The following is a 20,599-nucleotide window of genomic DNA, read 5'->3' on the forward strand; positions in this document are numbered from 1 at the left end:
TACGGCAGATGATGTAAACACTAACGATGAGTATGTTTTTAAAGATCTACAGTCGGAACGTGACAAAGGTACTTTGCATTGTGATTGGTCTGCAGTCTAAACGAACTCGTGAAAAACAGAATCACGATTGCTTTTAAATAGATCATACATGATTTACTCCTGATAAACTAAACTAGCCGGGTATTTGATGATTAGGCGTTGTGCATCCGTAGATCAATTGCAAACATATCATCTCTGATACGTTAAGGGACCTACAACCAGTCTCCGCCTTATCATTGATAGGCTAAGCTTGAAAGGAACAATTTAGTGGAAGGACAACTGCTTGTAGTTTAGAATGTTTATCCAATATATCTGTTCAAATGCTACTTTTGAACTTTAACATTTCATTTCCTTTTACTTGCAGGTGAATACAGAAAGCAGAATACAGGGTGTGTCTCCTTGATAGAAGGTTCAACAAAATATAGTTCTTTGACAGATATTGTCGTGTTCAGGCATTGTGGCTTCTCTCATGTCATTGTAACAGATACGGCAAATAGGGCAGTGAAACGTATCAGGCTTTCGTTGGATCACAGACAAACTAAGACAGAGAGCATGAATCTACCTGGAAAACCCTGGGGACTGGCTAAAATAGATTGTCATGACGTCATTGTGACTATCCCGCACAAGATGTTGGTTTCTGTACTGACGGTAGAGCCAGAACTTCAGAAATGTGAAGAGGTTTCCACTGATAAGAAATATTTTGGAATAACCTATCTCGGATCAAACAGAATCGCAGCATGCGCGCAATCCACAGTTGACTTCTAGATTTAAAGTTGCGCGACAACTTAACACTTCTTACAACTATTCCAGATCCGTCAAATATGTTATTCAAAGCTCCAAAGTATATTTCCTTCTCGCGAGATGGTAACGTCCTTGTAGCTGACGTCAGTAACAACACTATCACCAAAGTCTCCCTGGCTGGCGAGTGTATATTTCAGTGCAGAGAGGCTCAGTGTCCCCGAGGTGTGACGGCGAATTCAAAGGGTGACGTTTTCTTTGCAGATTATTCACTGAACAAAGTGACAAACATTGGCAATGATGGTGCTGAGCAAGAACAAATATGTCCCGATGTGGGTAGATTTCGTGGTCCTGTTGCTGTTTGCTTTGATCAGTATGACTGTTTATATGTCGCCATGAAGAACAACAAAATTGCCGTGTTTGAATGTTTAAGAAAACTTTAAAAGTGCCTATATATTTTCTGACAAGGAAGGATAAACTGGCCTCCAGTGTGTCCAATGGGCGGTGTATTGTCCCTGCCGGGAGAATCGTGTTTCCAGACTTATTGTTTTGATTGATCATGTGTCGTCACACCCTGGCGGTGTTGCACACTGCACAATGTGCCAACAGTTTGAAAGTTTGCCAAGGATCGATTGTTACCTAGCCGACATGCAATACGAGATATGAACCAGAGAACATATTGTATCGGCAGAGTCAATACAAACCAAATGGACTACTGCCATAAAAGTTGAATTGAAGCTTCAAGTATTATACCATTGATCAGTTCGTTCAGTTAGGATCTTTGGTTCAATAAGTATCTTATTAGAAATTCCATTCCTCTGATCGATTTATAAAACAAAATTGGGATCCGTGCATAAACCCCAGAGCCCTCTCATGTCGAGCACTCTACCTGTCGTTCCAACACTTGGAGTCATCACTGGACAATGCTTTGTGGACTATCGTTCATGGTCCTCAGCTACGATTTCAAACATACTACTAAGATTGCAACCTTTGCTCAAAGGTTGTTCCATTAGAGATACACCATTCAGAGGTCGAATGCCGATTTCGTTTATTTTACTACAGGAAGCCATGTAGGGGGCGTTTCTAAATTGACACAAAATGTGACCAAGACCATGACGATATAAATGCAAGAATTATTTTTCCCTCAAACCATAATGGATGAAACATGTCTTAGAGATGTTGGATACTTTTGTTTGTGCGCATAGCGTATGCGACGGGACGTGACAGTACAAGCGCGTATCAGTAATTTCCCGTTATCTTGCTTCTAATTATACTTCCGCCACGCAAGCATTTATCCTGAGGTAAACCTGGGCAAGAGGTATCTCCCCTTATCAAATTTAATTTGGGTATGCTGTTTCAATTGGAGATATTGTTGATACATTTTTTTAAAAATATTAATCTAGTGTGAATTTACTCTATAAAAATTCTTTTATAAAAAAAATCTTGTTTTTATCAAAACCTTTTTTCATTGATGAATTAGTATTATTTTATTAATTCCTGTTTTTTTTAGAAGTTAATTAATGTGTCAGATCCTACATACTGCCTTGGAAATTGGTTCTCCTGCTTTATTTCATATCAGTGCTGAAGTATATTTATAAAAAAAACACATATTGAATAATAAAAGTAAACCATTTACTTTTAAGAGAACGTTTATTGACACATTCCTTTTTACAGACGGTGCCACAAAGGGGCGCCACTTGCTATTTTTATTACATAATTAGATTTGGGACACACTTTTCTACAAAATGATACCAAATTTAGCAATTTCTTGACATTTTGATATTTTGTATCCAAACTCCTTAACTTATCTGCGTTTTTGAAGAGGCCAACAATTTCTAAACACTCTTATTTAAGGATTTGACCATACTACCAGCAAACTGACTGTCCATCAGTCACTTTGTCCGATTCCGACTATGTCACAGACTCGTGTTGATTGAATACTATTGATCAATATGGTCATATAATACTGAGTGTATGATGAGCGTTTACGTTCCACCACTATCACCAATCATAAGCGCCTGCAAATGCAGTAACTGTCGATCATGTTCAAGTAATACAATATTACAAATAGTAAAGGAATTGGTTGTCGGAAGTCTCTTCCTTGAGTGTCATTTATAAAAGTTGGAGAGACAGATAAAGGCAAACATTTGTTATGAACAATTTCCTCGTTTGGGTGATGCGACGGTAGAATACCGATTCTTGTATGGTTGTCAAGCAGGTATGATATCATATCTCGGAAGTTATTTGACGCTACAGTAAGCAATGACCAGGTATATGATGTTTGTGTGTGAATTAAGTTTAGCAAGCAAAACTGTTACGAAATACTTCAGCAAGACAAACGCCATCGGGAACGATGACATATGATCACCCATATTGCAGAGCATGACCTCATCCTATAATTAAACCTTCGTACGAGCAGGAGGAACTAGGTCCTGTACCTAGATGACCAAAGGGACAAGGAGAACACGTTATTTGTATTTAGCCACACGGACCAGTAAAGAGTACTGGTTACCTTCAACTTAAGATGTAGACATATGATTTAAGTGGCGCTTCATTGGATTCAAGGCATAATCAGAGCCTCTCCGTATATAATTCAACATAGATAGCGTTATAGTACATCCTGTGGTCAGTGACCCCAATACAGACAACATGTGTGACCATATGCTACACTGAGTATCCGCAGTCCCCTCTGTATAGAACATGTACGTATATATTTACATGGAGCTTCATGGGACTTTTATATTTTTACTGTTGACTTAAATAAGTGACCGAAACTTTCTTTTGGTTACAGCAAATATAGGTCATTTTGGTCTGTTTTTTTGTTTTGTTTTTTATTATTAATCCAGTAAACCAACGTGATATTTTATTGTTACTTCCTGAAAAAACATTTGAACTATCTGTGTGTATGAAATACGTAGAATATATAAACTAGTTGTCATTGTTTTGATTCCTCGACTGAGGCTGGTTATGAACTGTTTGTTATTCACAAGTTCTGTCAGCAATGTCACACGTAAGATGATTCTGAGAGGTGCGGCCAATGCTTACTAATTACAGATGGCATTTCATTCATTAGTATGAACTGATACATATACATTTTGTGGGTTTCTCAGTGAGAATATCACTTAAGCGTGTCAGAGATAAGATATACTCTTAGAAAGGTAGGGGAACAAGAACTTTCAATTTGGATAGGAAGTATTAGCGTTAACAAACTGTTCAAAGGCAGACATCTTACGAACGCACCACCATTTCGCTTTATCACCACCCCATAAACACAAAGCATGGTATGCACGCGCACAACGCGTACACGTGCATGGGGTGTTATTCTTGATGTTGAGGGTTTTCACGGTTGATAAATCACTGTAGACCATTTATTTTGACATTTACCCTGCATCAAACAGTTGTTAGTGTTTGCTTCCAGCCGTTTTGTTATTTTGAAATGTTTTTTTGTTTTGTTTTTTGTTGTTGTTTTTTTCGTACACATGCATATATTTTCATACACTTTCAAGAGCGATTACTGTACAAACAACTATAGTCATAAGGAAGTACAATGATATCAACATTAACTGACTCCGCTTTTTTAATCGTAAATAAAAATGAAGTTCCCCTACTTTCTGTAAAGTGTATATCTGTTATACATGAAATGCGATTAATTTCTACCACAACAACTTTGATTACATCTCTGCTTTGTTGTCATAATTATTTATGACTCAAATCATCAACATGATGCCGCATCTTGTACCAGATACCAAACAATACTCATTATTTCTGTATATATAATTTATTTTACTTATATTAACAACTTTACCTATTTTTAACATATTGTGATGAAATTATTTAATGTTATCAATAAATATTTTTTCGGTGTTTATCATAGAGCATCAGCTTTGTCTTTCATGCATTCTTCCCATTGCATCAACAACCACAAGGATGTTCCACGGATGGCCTCATTCGCCTTCTTCCGATCATTGAGAGTTCTTGGAGAACTTGCTGATCAACGCATGAGTTGCATTATCGCACAGAATGCACGTCAGTTTCACGTATCCATATGACAGTTCTTTAACCGTTTCAATTAGCAGTGATGTCGAAGGTAACATGCGCCGCTTCATACTGCACGATATAGCAAAGGCTTTGACCAAAGCTCCCTCATTGTAAAACATGAAGTGTTGCCAACGTTACAACAACCACTACGCTATATTTCATGGTCTAATCAGAGGTCCCTGTATACAACATACAGTGCGATATACTACAAACTGTTGCCAACATTACCTCTGTATACAACATTCAGTGCAATATATTTCAAGTGTTGCCAACGTCACCTATGTATACAACCACTACGCTATATGTCATGGTCTAATCAGAGGCCCCTGTATACAACATACAGTGCGATATACTTCAACTGTTGCCAACGTCACCCCTGTTTACAACATACAGTGCGATATATTCCAAACGGTTGCCAACATTACCTATGTATACAACAGACAGTACGATATAGCTCAAAGTATTGCCAACATTATCTACTTACACAACATACAGTGCGATATATTTCAAAGTGTTGCCAACATTACCTATGTATACAACACACAGTGCGATATACCTGTAAGTATTGCCAACATTACCAACTTACACAACGTACAGTGCGATATACCACAAAGTGTTGCCAACATTGCCTATGTATACAACATACAGTGCGATATAACTCAAAGTGTTGCCAACATTACTTATGTATACAACATATAGTACGATATAACTCAAAGTGTTGCCAACATTACCTATGTATACAACACACTGTGGGATATACTTCAAAGTGTTGCCTACGTCACCTCTGTATACAACATACAGTGCGATATACTTCAAAGTGTTGCCAACGTCACCTCTGTATACAACATACAGTGCGATATACTTCAAAGTATTGCCAACGTCACCTATGTATACAACATACAGTGCGATAAGCCTCAAAGTGTTGCCAACGTCATCGATGTATACAACATACAGTGCGATAAGCCTCAAAGTGTTGCCAACGTCATCTATGTAAACAACATACAGTGCGATATACTTAGGAGATAAACCTACTGTGTGGGAGAATTAGAGGTATATAACGAAATTATAATAGCTCTAAATTTCACTTAAAACCGAACGCGTAGCGTGAGGTTTTAAATGAACAATTTAGAGCTATTATAATTTCGTTATATACCTCTGATTTTCCAACACAGTAGGTTTATCTCCTTTCTACCATGACAATTTTATGAACAATTTCAGGTGGAGCTCTGTCTTTGGTTACGAGTCAATACGTGAAGCGACCTCGCATTCCAATCTCAAGTGGCATCGCCCGAAACGGGGAGTTTGGTGGCAAGCCGTCCATTACTAACAAACTCCAGATCCAGTAATAACAAATCACGTTTTGTTTTTTCAATGCATCAATCACCGATCATTAACTGATAAGTTGGAAAACATATATCAAATAAGTTTTAGAAGCTTTGTTCACATTTGAAAATTCCACCGTAGACCCGTTCCCCACCAGAATAGTGGCAGCAACCTCATGGCCTTGACCATTTCTCGAAGTCATTGTTTACATTTACGTGCAAATTTGGAAAGTTGCGACAGGCGAGCCTCTGACAGTTTGCGCAAGGTTAACCTGATTGTATGACTGAGATAGTCTTTGATATCTAATTACTGGTACTGGTACAAAATTTAAGAGTAGGGGCGCTTTTGCTGTAACGAGAAGTCCGTGTTGTACCGAATTTAGATACTGTTGAATTTTTCGCCCTGCCAACTTGACGATTTCACGCAAGTCTACGTCTGCGTTCGACAGCTGTGGTGACTCTTACACACTCATGTAGGGCTGGGACGGATATTCGGGTACTCGAATCTGGGTCGGGTACAGCTGGAATCGAGTCCTATTTCAAGGAATCGAGTACCCGGAAAGGGAGAGAACTCAGTAATGACAAGGGCAGGTAACTCTAACCTAGAACAATATGGACGACACGCATGCTAAGTGGAGTGTTTGGGCTCATTTTGAGCTTGATGCAAATGGCAAGAGAACCAAATGCTGACTCTGTGGTATCATGTCTGAAATTTATAGTACAGTCTGCTTATGGTTTTGAGATTTATCAGTGTTAGACCCTGCTGGTGAATTCTACTGAAGTGGTGAAGGTTTGGGACTTGCGCTACTCCTGAGCTTCATCCCTTATGAAGCTGACACGCCAAGATCAGGATATACTTAATCTCATAAGTTAACACAGTTACAAATTTGAAGACCCATACGGTTTTTCAATCTAATATGTCAATCTACTGCGGAAGCTGTACAAGGTCAATGCAAAAACATCTTGCACTAAAACACAACCGAAACAATAAACGTGTACATTGTGTATTTGTGTTCATTGCTAATCAAGCTTTTAAGATTACATGTACATTGAATTTTGTCTTTAGTTTCTATTTTATTTCAATTTCATGAAACACAGCTTTTACATTTGCGTTAAACGTGAATACATTGACTATTAAAGATATTGCAATTAAATGATTGTATGTGTTGGGAATATCAATTAAAACTAAGGAATTAACATTCTGATTTGCAATACAATGTTCGACTGGTTATCATTACAATAAGAAGAAAGATGATCAGAAATAGAAGCAGAACTCACGTAACATATACATTTTATGTATAATAATCAGCATACATTTATTCCAATGAAGATAGATACAATTTTAGAATATCAATTTAACAATAGTTTTGTTTTTCATTTAATAGGGAAACTGTAATGCAACTGAGTTGCGCAACAGAGCAAAATGACCAGTCTTCCCAGATGCGAGCCAAGCATTTTGCTATATTGCTTAACTCAGTTGCATTACAATTTAATCTGTCTGTATATCTCGTACAGAATTCTCGAGTCAGTAAATACATCAATCAAATTGTATTCTATGCAAGTTTACATAAAGTCTGCATGTAAAACATTATAGGTTCAGTTAGAATATCACACATGAACGTAGTTGTCTACTGGCTGAATGAATAACTGGTCTTTTTCATTATTAACGTAACACACATTTTTGGCATTGTCCAGTTAATGGGGGTTATTATCAACGACGGTAATTTATCTGCGCATGAGCAGTAAGTAGTCAAATCACAGTAACAGCGGGAATGAAAAGTTCTGTGTTTTAACAAATGTTCTGTGTTTTAAGTAACAATGTAAGTAATGGTGTTACTCTATATATTAGTTATAAACAGATGTAAATCAAATAACCTAAGATCAGTTTCAACGTCTCATTGCCATCCTTTGAGGTTTTCTGTTATAATATCTGTCAAATCGTGATTGAATATTCAGAAAGTTGACTGAAGCTATGTAAACTCTGTCAAAAAAGAAACGCAACCCCTGTATTTTAGAGATTTTGATCTGAAGTTTTAGGACGACACGGCATTTTTATTATTTAAGACAGAAGTCTGAAATTTGGCAGAATAATAACCCAGATGGGCATGTTTAAAATTGTCATTTCAAAAGTCATCTCACAGACACCAGTTTGTCACCAGGGGGGCGTCTTTCTCAGTATCTCGTATGAGCACCACGCGCTGCAATCACTGCACGGCATCTCCTTGGACAAGAACGGATAAGACGCCGGATTCTTTCCTGGGGAATGGCTCTCCACTCCTCCTGCAGTGCAACGGCGAGCTGTTGCAGCGTCTGTGGCGGCGGCTGACGTTGACGTACGCGTCGATCAGAGTATCCACAGGTGTTCAATAGGGTTGAGGTCTGGTGATTTAGAGGGTCATGGCAAGACATTGACGTTGGAATTCTGCAGAAAGTTCATTGTTGCACGTGCAGTATGAGGCCGGGCGTTGTCCCGTTGAAAAATCTGTGTCTGTTGGTCAATAATCGGGAGAAGGTGAAGCTCTAAAACGTGGTTGATGTAACGTTGGGCTGTCAGGTTCCCTGGAACGATCACCAAGTCTGATTTCTGGTTGTATGAGATGGTTCCCCAAACCATGACGCTTTCTCCGCCAAATCTGTCCACCTGTCGGACGCAGATGGGCGCAAAACGTTTATGACGTCTCCTATACAGACGCTGTCTTCCGTCGTGACGTTGCAAAAGAAAACGTGATTCATCAGAAAACCAGATTCGCCTCCAGTTTTGTAAAGTCCGTATCCTTACGTTGTTGCACCACCTGAGTCGTCGGCGGAGATGTAGGGGGCGTAGTACAGGTCCAACAACTGGTCTACAGGCACGTAAACCCGCTTCTTTCAGACGGTTCCTAATCGTTTGAGCTGACACTCTCCTCAAACCTGGTATTTGTGTGGCAGTCACGGTTGGTAGGGCATGCCGATTACGCAGGTGATGGACCCGGATGTACCGATCTTGAAGGGGGGTCGTGATTCTTGGCCTTCCACTTCTCGGGCGATCGTTGGTCAAATTGAAGTTGTTGTAGCGGCTCCAAAGTCGGGATATCGTTGTTTTGTGAACATTTAGGTGCCGTGCAACAGTTCCAAAACTTTCTCCGGCTTGAACACGACCAATGGCGATATTTCGGTCGGCAGCACTCAATCGTGGCATTTTTTAACACAGCTTTTCGGCGATAAATGAATGAATATAATACGGAAGCACATGGGCTTTTATACACCCCTACATTAACTGCCATTTTCATGATTTGCATGTGTTTTTTTTGTGCGAAGTCACCATGAGGGTCATTTCATGCGTTGTGACGGAATAAGCAATAAAATACACTTATGCGTACAAATGCAGTTGTTTGGATGGTAATCTTCATTAATTACGTGTATCATTTCAATACATTCGAATAAAATTTAGTTTGGAAGCAATAACTTCATTCAAACGAATTTTTCATATCTGAGGACAGGGGTTGCGTTTCTTTTTTGACAGAGTTTATTACTTACATTTCCGGGTACTCGATTCCGATTCGGGTAAGTACATGCGGGTACTCGATTCCAATTTTTCCTACCCGTCCCATCCCTACACTCATGTGTGTACTTTGTGCTCAAATTCGATTCTACGGATATTATTTTCTACATTTTGGGAAAGTGTTTTGTGACCTAGTGGCTTCAAAGTGTAGTGAATTCAAATTGAATTGGATTCGCTGGCATGTTCGCGAATCTGTTGACAAAGAGCCAGATTTGTGGTGATATTTCCGAAAGGGTGGATCAGGACACGAGGGTGTACCTCTGGCATAAACACGGTAAGGTATACTTTAATAGACTACTTTAGATCAAGCAGAGTAATGGATAAGAGGGATCATGACTAAGCTAAATAACTTTTTCAACGATATTATACATTTAGAAAAAAAATATGTTGGGCTAAACAGAACGGTTTGCCAAATCGGTAATTGTGTTTTACTATCGCTAAATTTGACACAGTAGTAGCTTTCGAAGTACTTTTGTATGTATAAACACCTATTGATGTGATTTACGCAAGTAGTGAGTCGAGCCCGTCATCGCTAAATTCATCTTTAAAGACATTTATGTGTAATTTCCGACAGTAAAATCGCCGTAGTTTATCGATGCATCGGTAGGTTGTTTGGTGTCCGCCAAGTTAGTGGGCAGACAAAAATAGTGCATTACCGTAAACCATGTATAATTGCGCACGGAAAACAGAGACCTGTATAACGTGATTATATACCTCTGAATGACTTTAATTAACCAATCACAATCCAGTGTTTACTGAAGTCATGGTAGAATTCAAAGTTTTGCCAACATTACCTATGTATACAACACACAGTGCGATATACCTCAAAGTGTTGCCAACATTACCTATGTATGCAACATATAGTGCAATATAACTCAAAGTGTTGCCAACATTACCTATGTAAACAACACACAGTGCGATATACCACAAAGTGTTGCCAACATTGCCTATGTATACAACATACAGTGCGATATAACTCAAAGTGTTGCCAACATTACTTATGTATACAACATATAGTACGATATAACTCAAAGTGTTGCCAACATTACCTATGTATACAACACACTGTGGGATATACTTCAAAGTATTGCCAACGTCACCTCTGTATAAAACATACAGTGCGATATGCCTCAAAGTGTTGCCAACGTCACCTCTGTATACAACATACAGTGCGATATACTTCAAAGTATTGCCAACGTCACCTCTGTATAAAACATACAGTGCGATATGCCTCAAAGTGTTGCCAACGTCATCTATGTAAACAACATACAGTGCGATATACTTCAAAGTTTTGCCAACATTACCTTTGTATACAACACACAGTGCGATATACCTCAAAGTGTTGCCAACATTACCTATGTATACAACATACAGTGCGATATACTTCAAAGTGTTGCCAACATTACCTATGTATACAACATACAGTGCGATATATTTCAAAGTATTGCCAACATATGTATACAGCTTACAGTGCGATATACCTCAAAGTATTGTCAATATATGTATACAGCTTACAGTGCGATACACTTCAAAGTATTGCCAACGTCACCTCTGTTTACAACATACAGTGCGATATACTTCAAAGTGTTGCCAACCTCACCTGTATATGCACAGCACCTATTTCATGCTAAACGATATGATCAGAGTACTCTCTGAATACAATTCAACATACATCGCGTTATACAACCCCCGGTGATCAGTGTTTTACCAGCAAGTGGTCCCTTCTCGTTTAAATAGCGAAAAGTGACAACAAAATAATGTTTGTGCGTTAAACAACGTTTTTATTTGGGTGTCCAAAGTTATGACACAAATCATTTGAGTTGGCCTGTCGATTTCATGTGACTGAAGGAAAAAACTGGTTTTGTTTGAATTATTAGATTTTGTGTTAGTGAGGAATTCATCGGTCTCAAATGAAATCAAACGGACTGTAGTATAACATTGATACCCCATCCTGACACGTAATGCTGACTCCGAGCCAACCAGGCCTTGTTTCATCCACCTAATGCCAAAAGCCAGACAGGGTAACAACAAGTACCATATTTAACAGTATTTTGTTTTGACGCGAATTGGGACGGAACCAACAATCTTCCGCTCTCCAGGTAGACGTTTTATCTGTGGGACCAATGAGACGGTCAGAGGACATATATGACATGCTTCCATGTATAGAAAATACCATCGACATGAAAACGTCATTCTGCCCTGAAAATATATTAAGCCTTAACTGCTGCATATGCATATGTAGTGACATTGAAACAAGCATGCTGATTGTCTGTTCTCAATATCTGTTGAAGTTCACATAATAAACTCTGTCAAAAAAGAAACGCAACCCCTGTATTTTAGAGATTTTGATCTGAAGTTTTAAGACGACACAGCATTTTTGTTATTTAAGACAGAAGTCTGAAATTTGGCAGAATAATAACCAAGATGGGCATGTTTAAAATTGTCATTTCAAAAGTCATCTCACAGACACCAGTTTGTCACCAGGGGGGGGTCTTTCTCAGTATCTCGAATGAGCACCACGCGCTGCAATCACTGCACGGCATCTCCTTGGACAAGAACGGATAAGACGCCGGATTCTTTCCTGGGGAATGGCTCTCCACTCCTCCTGCAGTGCAACGCCGAGCTGTTGCAGCGTCTGTGGCGGCGGCTGACGTTGACGTACGCGTCGATCCAGAGTATCCCACAGGTGTTCAATAGGGTTGAGGTCTGGTGATTTAGAGGGCTATGGCAAGACATTGACGTTGGAATTCTGCAGAAAGTTCATTGTTGCACGTGCAGTATGAGGCCGGGCGTTGTCCCGTTGAAAAATCTGTGTCTGTTGGTCAATAATCGGGAGAAGGTGAGGCTGTAATACGTGGTTGATGTAACGTTGGGCTGTCAGGTTCCCTGGAACGATCACCAAGTCTGATTTCTGGTTGTATGAGATGGATCCCCAAACCATAACGCTTTCTCCGCCAAATCTGTCCCCCTGTCGGACGCAGATGGGCGCAAAACGTTCATGACGTCTCCTATACACACGTTTTCTTCCGTCGTGACGTTGCAAAGAAAACGGATTCATCAGAAAACCAGATGCGCCTCCAGTTTTGTAAAGTCCATATCCTTACGTTGTTGCACCACCTGAGTCGTCGGCGGAGATGTAGGGGGCGTAGTACAGGTCCAACAACTGGTCTACAGGCACGTAAACCCGCTTCTTTCAGACGGTTCCTAATCGTTTGAGCTGACACTCTCCTCAAACCTGGTATTTGTGTGGCAGTCACGGTTGGTAGGGCATGCCGATTACGCAGGTGATGGACCGGATGTACCGATCTTGAAGTGGGGTCGTGATTCTTGGCCTTCCACTTCTCGGGCGATCGTTGGTCAAATTGAAGTTGTTGTAGCGGCTCCAAAGTCGGGATATCGTTGTTTTGTGAACATTTAGGTGCCGTGCAACAGTTCAAAACTTTCTCCGGCTTGAACACGACCAATGGCGATATTTCGGTCGGCAGCACTCAATCGTGGCATTTTTAACACAGCTTTTCGGCGACAAATGAATGAATATAATACGGAAGCACATGGGCTTTTATACACCCCTACATTAACTGCCATTTTCATGATTTGCATGTGTTTTTTTTGTGCGAAGTCACCATGAGGGTCATTTCATGCGTTGTGACGGAATAAGCAATAAAATACACTTATGCGTACAAATGCAGTTGTTTGGATGGTAATCTTCATTAATTACGTGTATAATTTCAATACATTCGAATAAAATTTAGTTTGGAAGCAATAACTTCATTCAAACGAATTTTTCATATCTGAGGACAGGGGTTGCGTTTCTTTTTTGACAGAGTTTATATACCTTGAATATCATTGAGTACAAAATTATCTTCTGAACGAACGTATTCACAAAAGCACCGCACGTATAATCCCCAGTACCAGCAGTGTTCAACGTTGCAGTTCACCATAAAAGTACTTGATAAGTTGATAACTAACTGACCTTATGTATTCGGACGTTTATCTGACATCTCTTAAAATGCTAGAATCTATTGACACGTATGCTCAAATTATCACCGGGCTATGTCGGTGTTCCCCAGTATCTGCTGAGATTATCTGTGTCCACAGTATCGCTGGTCAGTGTCTGTGTTCCCAGTATCCCTGGTGAATGTCTGTGTCCCGAGTATCACTGGTCAATGTCTGTGTCCCCAGTGTCACTGGTCTATGTCTGTGTCCCCAGTATCACTGGTCAATGTCTGTGTCCCTAGTATCACTGGTCAATGTCTGTGTCCCTCGTATCTCTGCACAATGTCTGTGTCCCCATTGTCACTGGTCAATGTCTGTGCCCCTAGTATCGCTGGTCAATGTCTGTTACTCTAGTATCACTGGTCAGTGCCTGTGCCCCTTGTACCACTGGTCAATGTCTGTGTCCCGAATATCATTGGTCAGTGGCTGTGTCCCCAGTATCTCTGGTCAATGTCTGTGTCCCCAGTATCACTGCTCAATGTCTGTGTCCCCAGTATCACTGCTCAATGTCTGTGTCCCCAGTATTAGTGGTCAATGTCTTTTTCCACAGTATCACTGGTCAATGTCTGTGCCCCCGTATCACTGGTCAATGTCTGTGTCTATAGTATCACTCTTCAATGTCTGTGTCCCTAGTATCACTGGTCAATGTCTATGTCCCCAGTATCATTCGTCAATGTCTGAGTTCCCAGTATCACTCTTCAATATCTGTGTCCCCAGTTCACTGATCAATATCTGTGTCCCCAGTATAACTGGTGAGTATGTGTGTCCCTAATATCACTCGTCAATGTTTCTTTCCCTAGTATCACTGGGCAATGTCTGTGTCTATAGTATCACTCTTAAATGTCTGTGTCCCTAGTACCACTGGTAAATGTCAGTGTCCCCAGTATCACTCTTCAATGTCTGTGTCCCTAGTATCACTGATCAGTGCCTGTGCCCCTGGTACCACTGGTCAGTGGCTGTGTCCCCAATATCTCTGATCAATGTCTGTGTCCCTAGTATCACTGGTCAATGTCTGTGTCCCCAGTATCACTGGTCAATGTCTGTGTCCCCAGTATAAGTGGTCAATGTCTGTGTCCCTAATATCACTGGGCTATGTCTGTGTCACTTGTATCACTGGACAATGTCAGTGTCCCCAGTACCACTCTTCAATGTCTGTGTCCCTAGTATCACTGGTCAGTGCCTGTGCCCCTGGTACCACTGGTCAGTGGCTGTGTCCCCAATATCTCTGATCAATGTCTGTGTCCCTAGTATCACTGGTCAATGTCTGTGTCCCCAGTATCACTGGTCAATGTCTGTGTCCCCAGTATAAGTGGTCAATGTCTGTGTCCACAGTATCACTCTTAAATGCCTGTGTCCCTAGTATCACTGGTCAATGTCTATGTCCCCAGTATCACTCTTCAATGTCTGTGTCCCCAGTATCACTGGTCAATGTCTGTGTCCCCAGTATCAATGCTCAATGTCTGTGTCCCCAGTATCATTCGTCAATGTCTGAGTCCCCAGTATCACTGGTCAATATCTGTGTCCCCAGTATCACTGATCAATATCTGTGTCCCCAGTATCACTGGTCAATATATGTGTCCCTAATATCACTCGTCAATGTCTGTGTCCCTAGTATCACTGGGCAATTTCTGTGTCTATAGTATCACTCTTAAATGTCTGTGTCCCCAGTATCACTCTTCAATGTCTGTGTCCCTAGTATCACTGGTCAATGTCTGTGTCTATAGGCTGACTGTTCAATATCTGTGTCCCCAGTATCACTGGTCAATGTCTGTGTCCCCAGTATCACTTTTCAATGTCTGTGTTCCCAGTATCAAAGGTCAATATCTGTGCCCCCAGTAGCACTGATCAATATCTGTGTCCCCAGTATCACTGGTCAATATCTGTGTCCCCAGTGTCTCTGGTCAATATCTGTGTCCCCAGTATCGCTCGTCAATGTCTGTGTCCCTCGTATCACTGGGCAATGTCTGTGTCTATAGTATCACTCTTAAATGTCTGTGTCCCTAGTATCACTGGTCAATGTCTGTGTCCCCAGTATCACTCTTCAATGTCTGTGTTCCTAGTATCACTGGGCAATGTCTGTGTCTATAGGATGACTGTTCAATATCTGTGTCCCCAGTATCACTGGGCAATGTCTGTGTCCCCAGTATCACTCTTCAATGTCTGTGTCCCTAGTATCACTGGGCAATGTTTGTGTCTATAGGATCACTGTTCAATATCTGTGTTCCCAGTATCACTGGTCAATATCTGTGTCCTTAGTATCACCGGTCAATATCTGTGTCCCAAGTATCACTGGTCAATATCTGTGTCCTTAGTATCACCGGTCAATATCTGTGTCCCAAGTATCACTGGTCAATGTCACTGGGCAATGTCTGTGTCTATAGTATCACTCTTAGATTTCTGTGTCCTTAGTATCACTGGTCAATGTCTGTGTCCCCAGTATCACTCTTCAATGTCTGTGTCCCTAGTATCACTGGGCAATGTCTGTGTCCACAGGATCACTGTTCAATATCTGTGTCCCCAGTATCACTGGTCAATGTCTGTGTTCCCAGTATCACTGGTCAATGTGTGTGTCCCCAATATCAGTTATGATTGTGTATGTCCCCAGTATCACCGAGCTATAGAACAAGTGTGGATAGCTGCAGCCTACACCCTAAGCGAGACGTCCCTTCTACCTTTTAATGTCTCCTTCTACGCATGGACACTGCAGAACCTACAAAAGCAGCTTGAATTGGACTACAGCAACATACTACAAAACAATCTACCTGACTACGGTATGTTTTCATGGGGCTCTTTTCATAGATAACATTATAAATGGCATACCTAGGATAGCAGAATATTTGAGCAGACGCATCGAAAAACTATTTCAGTTTTACTATTGGAATTGATTTAAAACACCCAAACTAGTTCTTGTTATACATATAAATGTCTATGTGTGTGTAATATAGGTGACTGTGGTCTTGTACAACTCAAACAGTTCTTGTTATACATATAAATATATATGTGGGTGTAATATAAGTGACTGTGGTCTTATACAACCCAAACTGTTCTTGCTATACATATAAATATATATTTGTGTGTAATATGGGTGACTGTGGTCTTATGCAACCCAAACTGTTCTTGTTATACATATAAATTAATATTTGTGTGTAATATAGGTGACTGTTGTCTTATACAACCCAAACTGTTCTTGTTATACATATAAATATATATGTGTGTGTAATATAGGTGAATGCGGTCTTATGCAACACAAATTAGTCTTGTTATACATATAAATGTATAGGTGTGTAATATAGGTGAATGTGGTCTTATACAACCCAAACTGTTCTTGTTATACATATAAATGTATATGTGTGTGTAATATAGGTGACTGTGGTCTTATACCACCCAAACTGTTCTTGTTATACATATAAATGTATATGTGTGTGTAATATTGGTGAATGTGGTCTTATACAACCCAAATTGTTCTTGTTATACATATAAATGTATATGTGTGTGTAATATAGGTGACTGTGGTCTTGTACACCCCAAACTGTTCTTGTTATACATATAAATGTATATGTGTGTGTAATATAGGTGACTGTGGTCTTATACAACCCAACTGTTCTTGTTATACATATAAATGTATATGTGTGTGTAATATAGGTGACTGTGGTCTTATACAACCCAACTGTTCTTGTTATACATATAAATGTATATTTGTGTGTAATATAGGTGACTGTAGTCTTATACAACCCAACTGTTCTTGTTATACATATAAATGTATATGTGTGTGTAATATAGGTGAATGTGGTCTTATACAACCCAACTGTTCTTGTTATACATATAAATGTATATGTGTGTGTAATATAGGTGACTGTGGTCTTATACAACCCAACTGTTCTTGTTATACATATAAATGTATATTTGTGTGTAATATAGGTGACTGTGGTCTTATACAACCCAACTGTTCTTGTTATACATATAAATGTATATGTGTGTGTAATATAGGTGACTGTGGTCTTATACAACCCAACTGTTCTTGTTATACATATAAATGTATATTTGTGTGTAATATAGGTGACTGTGGTCTTATACAACCCAACTGTTCTTGTTATACATATAAATGTATATGTGTGTGTAATATAGGTGAATGTGGTCTTATACAACCCAACTGTTCTTGTTATACATATAAATGTATATGTGTGTGTAATATAGGTGACTGTGGTCTTATACAACCCAACTGTTCTTGTTATACATATAAATGTATATTTGTGTGTGCAATATAGGTGACTGTGGTCTTATACAACCCAACTGTTCTTGTCATACATATAAATGTATATGTGTGTGTAATATAGGTGACTGTGGTCTTATACAACCCAACTGTTCTTGTTATACATATAAAAGTATATGTGTGTGTAATATAGGTGACTGTGGTCTTATACAACCCAACTGTTCTTGTTATACATATAAATGTATATGTGTGTGCAATATAGGTGACTGTGGTCTTATACAACCCAACTGTTCTTGTTATACATATAAATGTATATGTGTGTGTAATATAGGTGACTGTGGTCTTATACAACCCAACTGTTCTTGTTATACATATAAATGTATATGTGTGTGTAATATAGGTGACTGTGGTCTTATACAACCCAACTGTTCTTGTTATACATATAAATGTATATGTGTGTGTAATATAGGTGACTGTGGTCTTATACAACCCAACTGTTCTTGTTATACATATAAATGTATATGTGTGTGTAATATAGGTGACTGTGGTCTTATACAACCCAACTGTTCTTGTTATACATATAAATGTATATGTGTGTGTAATATAGGTGACTGTGGTCTTATACAACCTAACTGTTCTTGTTATACATATAAATGTATATGTGTGTGTAATATAGGTGACTGTGGTCTTATACAACCCAACTGTTCTTGTTATACATATAAATGTATATGTGTGTGTAATATAGGTGACTGTGGTCTTATACAACCCAACTGTTCTTGTTATACATATAAATGTATATGTGTGTGTAATATAGGTGACTGTGGTCTTATACAACCCAACTGTTCTTGTTATACATAGAAATGTATATGTGTGTGTAATATTGGTGAATGTGGTCTGATATAACTAACAAACAACTGCACGTGTACCAGTCTGAGTAATGTATATTTCTACCTATGTTTACCAACCCATGAACATCCGGGTTACAATTGGTCTTCAGGAACTCATGCTTGTCGTGGGTGCACTAACGGGATCGGGTGCTCAGGCTCACTGGGTTGACACATGTGATCGTATCCCAATTGCGTAGATCGATGTTCATGCTGTTAATCACTGGCTTGTCTGGTCCAGACTCAAATAGTTACAGACCACCTCCATATAGCTGGAATATTGGTGAGTGCGGCGTTAAACAATTGCAACAGACCAAGTTACGTTTACCAAAATATCACATCCTGGATGGCGTCTCGTTTGCACAGACCTTTCATAACATACGATACTTGACAGGCGTATTCACTTATCTGTTTGCTATGTGTGACAATTAATTGTCCTCGTCACGATATGGCTGAAATATTGCCGATGTGACGATAAATGTTAACTCACTCACTCACTCACTTATCTGTTTGATTGGCATTTTAGAATTTGGGACGTACAATACTGAACAAACTTCATAGATAACAATTTCTTTATTTCACGAGTGCGACGTTTCGATACAGATTCTTTACCGTTGTGAAGCAGGAATGCAATTGACACGAAGCTGTATCGAACGTCTCACTCACGAAATAAAGAAATTGTTATCCATAAAGTTTTTACCGTTACAATGCAGGTATAGAAACAGTTTTAATTTACCCCGCTTGTTCGTTTACAACTAACACAAGGATTCCACAAGGGAGGGATTCCCCGACTTTCAGTATGTTATCCCAGTGGATAAGTGATCAAATTGTGCTCTTTGTGTTTTTCGATCTTTATTCAATAACAAGGGTGTAAGCTACAATCATGCCAAATGTCATGCTTGTAACAAGAAGTTCACAATTTAGTGAAAAGACTGCACATTTCCGCTGGGCTATATGTCCTCATCCATTAGGGGTGAAACGGTATACCGCGGTATTAGTAGAACCTCGGTATTTTACCTTCGGTTCGGTATACCGTAATGCAATCCAAAAATTCGGTATTTTCGGTTTTCGTACCGTCATTTATTAACCTTTTAAAACCTTTTCTAAAATGTCCACAAATCGAATCATTTTGTCAAAATCTAGGCATTTCTTTGCCCGACGGCCGCTATTTTCTCATATACAGAACCGAAACGGACCGATCCAAAGTTTCTTTACCGCAATACGTACCGTACCGTGGTAAGAGCGTACCGTGTCACCCCTATCACCCATCGCGTTGTCCCGAAGGTTGAATGCTTGCTCATACTATCAATCAGTGGTTTGTGTTGCCAAGATTCAGATATTTACAGACTGTTATGTTGTCGCTGTCACAGCTGAAAGTTGCGTTGATCACACTCACTAACTCATCTGTCCCAGTTATACTCATGACCGTTCGTCCCTCCATTCAGTCCTCTGTCCGTCCGCCGCATCAAAGACCAGCTGCTGCAACTAGAAAGAGCTTTCTTGGATCCTAACGGAATCCCAGGCAGATCCTATTTCAGGTAGAATCAGGTTCATTCTCTTATTCAACTTTAAACTATAACTTGATGTTTTTCCTCAACCATAACTTCATGAAATGTTCTGAAAAGATAGCACAATATTTTATTTTAAACGAGACGATATTACTGGAAGTGTCGATTTACGACATTTGGATTGAGATGAATATCGGAACATCGAGATTCGAATAAAAATACTGATATTTATATATCAAAGTGTGCATGTGTGCGTGTGTGTTCCATTTCAAACGGGATATTATTTTAACTTACATATCCTCATGCCAATAATGGCTGTCACC

General features: G+C 39.5%; 1 protein-coding gene across 3 annotated transcripts in view; it reads left to right on the forward strand.

Annotated features, from left to right (window-relative positions):
- Positions 1-20,599, forward strand: part of LOC124261642 — a 39,874-nt gene that overhangs the window by 7,508 nt on the left and 11,767 nt on the right. For 2 of the 3 annotated variants that reach the window (XM_046695994.1, XM_046695987.1), the window contains exon 2: positions 6,895-6,899. The exons of the other annotated variant lie outside the window; for it this stretch is intronic. In XM_046695994.1, the coding sequence (XP_046551950.1) occupies positions 6,895-6,899 (5 nt within the window). The remainder of the gene's footprint in view (positions 1-6,894; positions 6,900-20,599) is intronic. 3 annotated transcript variants of the gene reach the window in all.

This window comes from Haliotis rubra, unplaced genomic scaffold (assembly GCF_003918875.1).
Source record: "Haliotis rubra isolate DU_JTF1 unplaced genomic scaffold, ASM391887v1 Scf1197, whole genome shotgun sequence".
NCBI lineage: Eukaryota > Metazoa > Mollusca > Gastropoda > Lepetellida > Haliotidae > Haliotis > Haliotis rubra.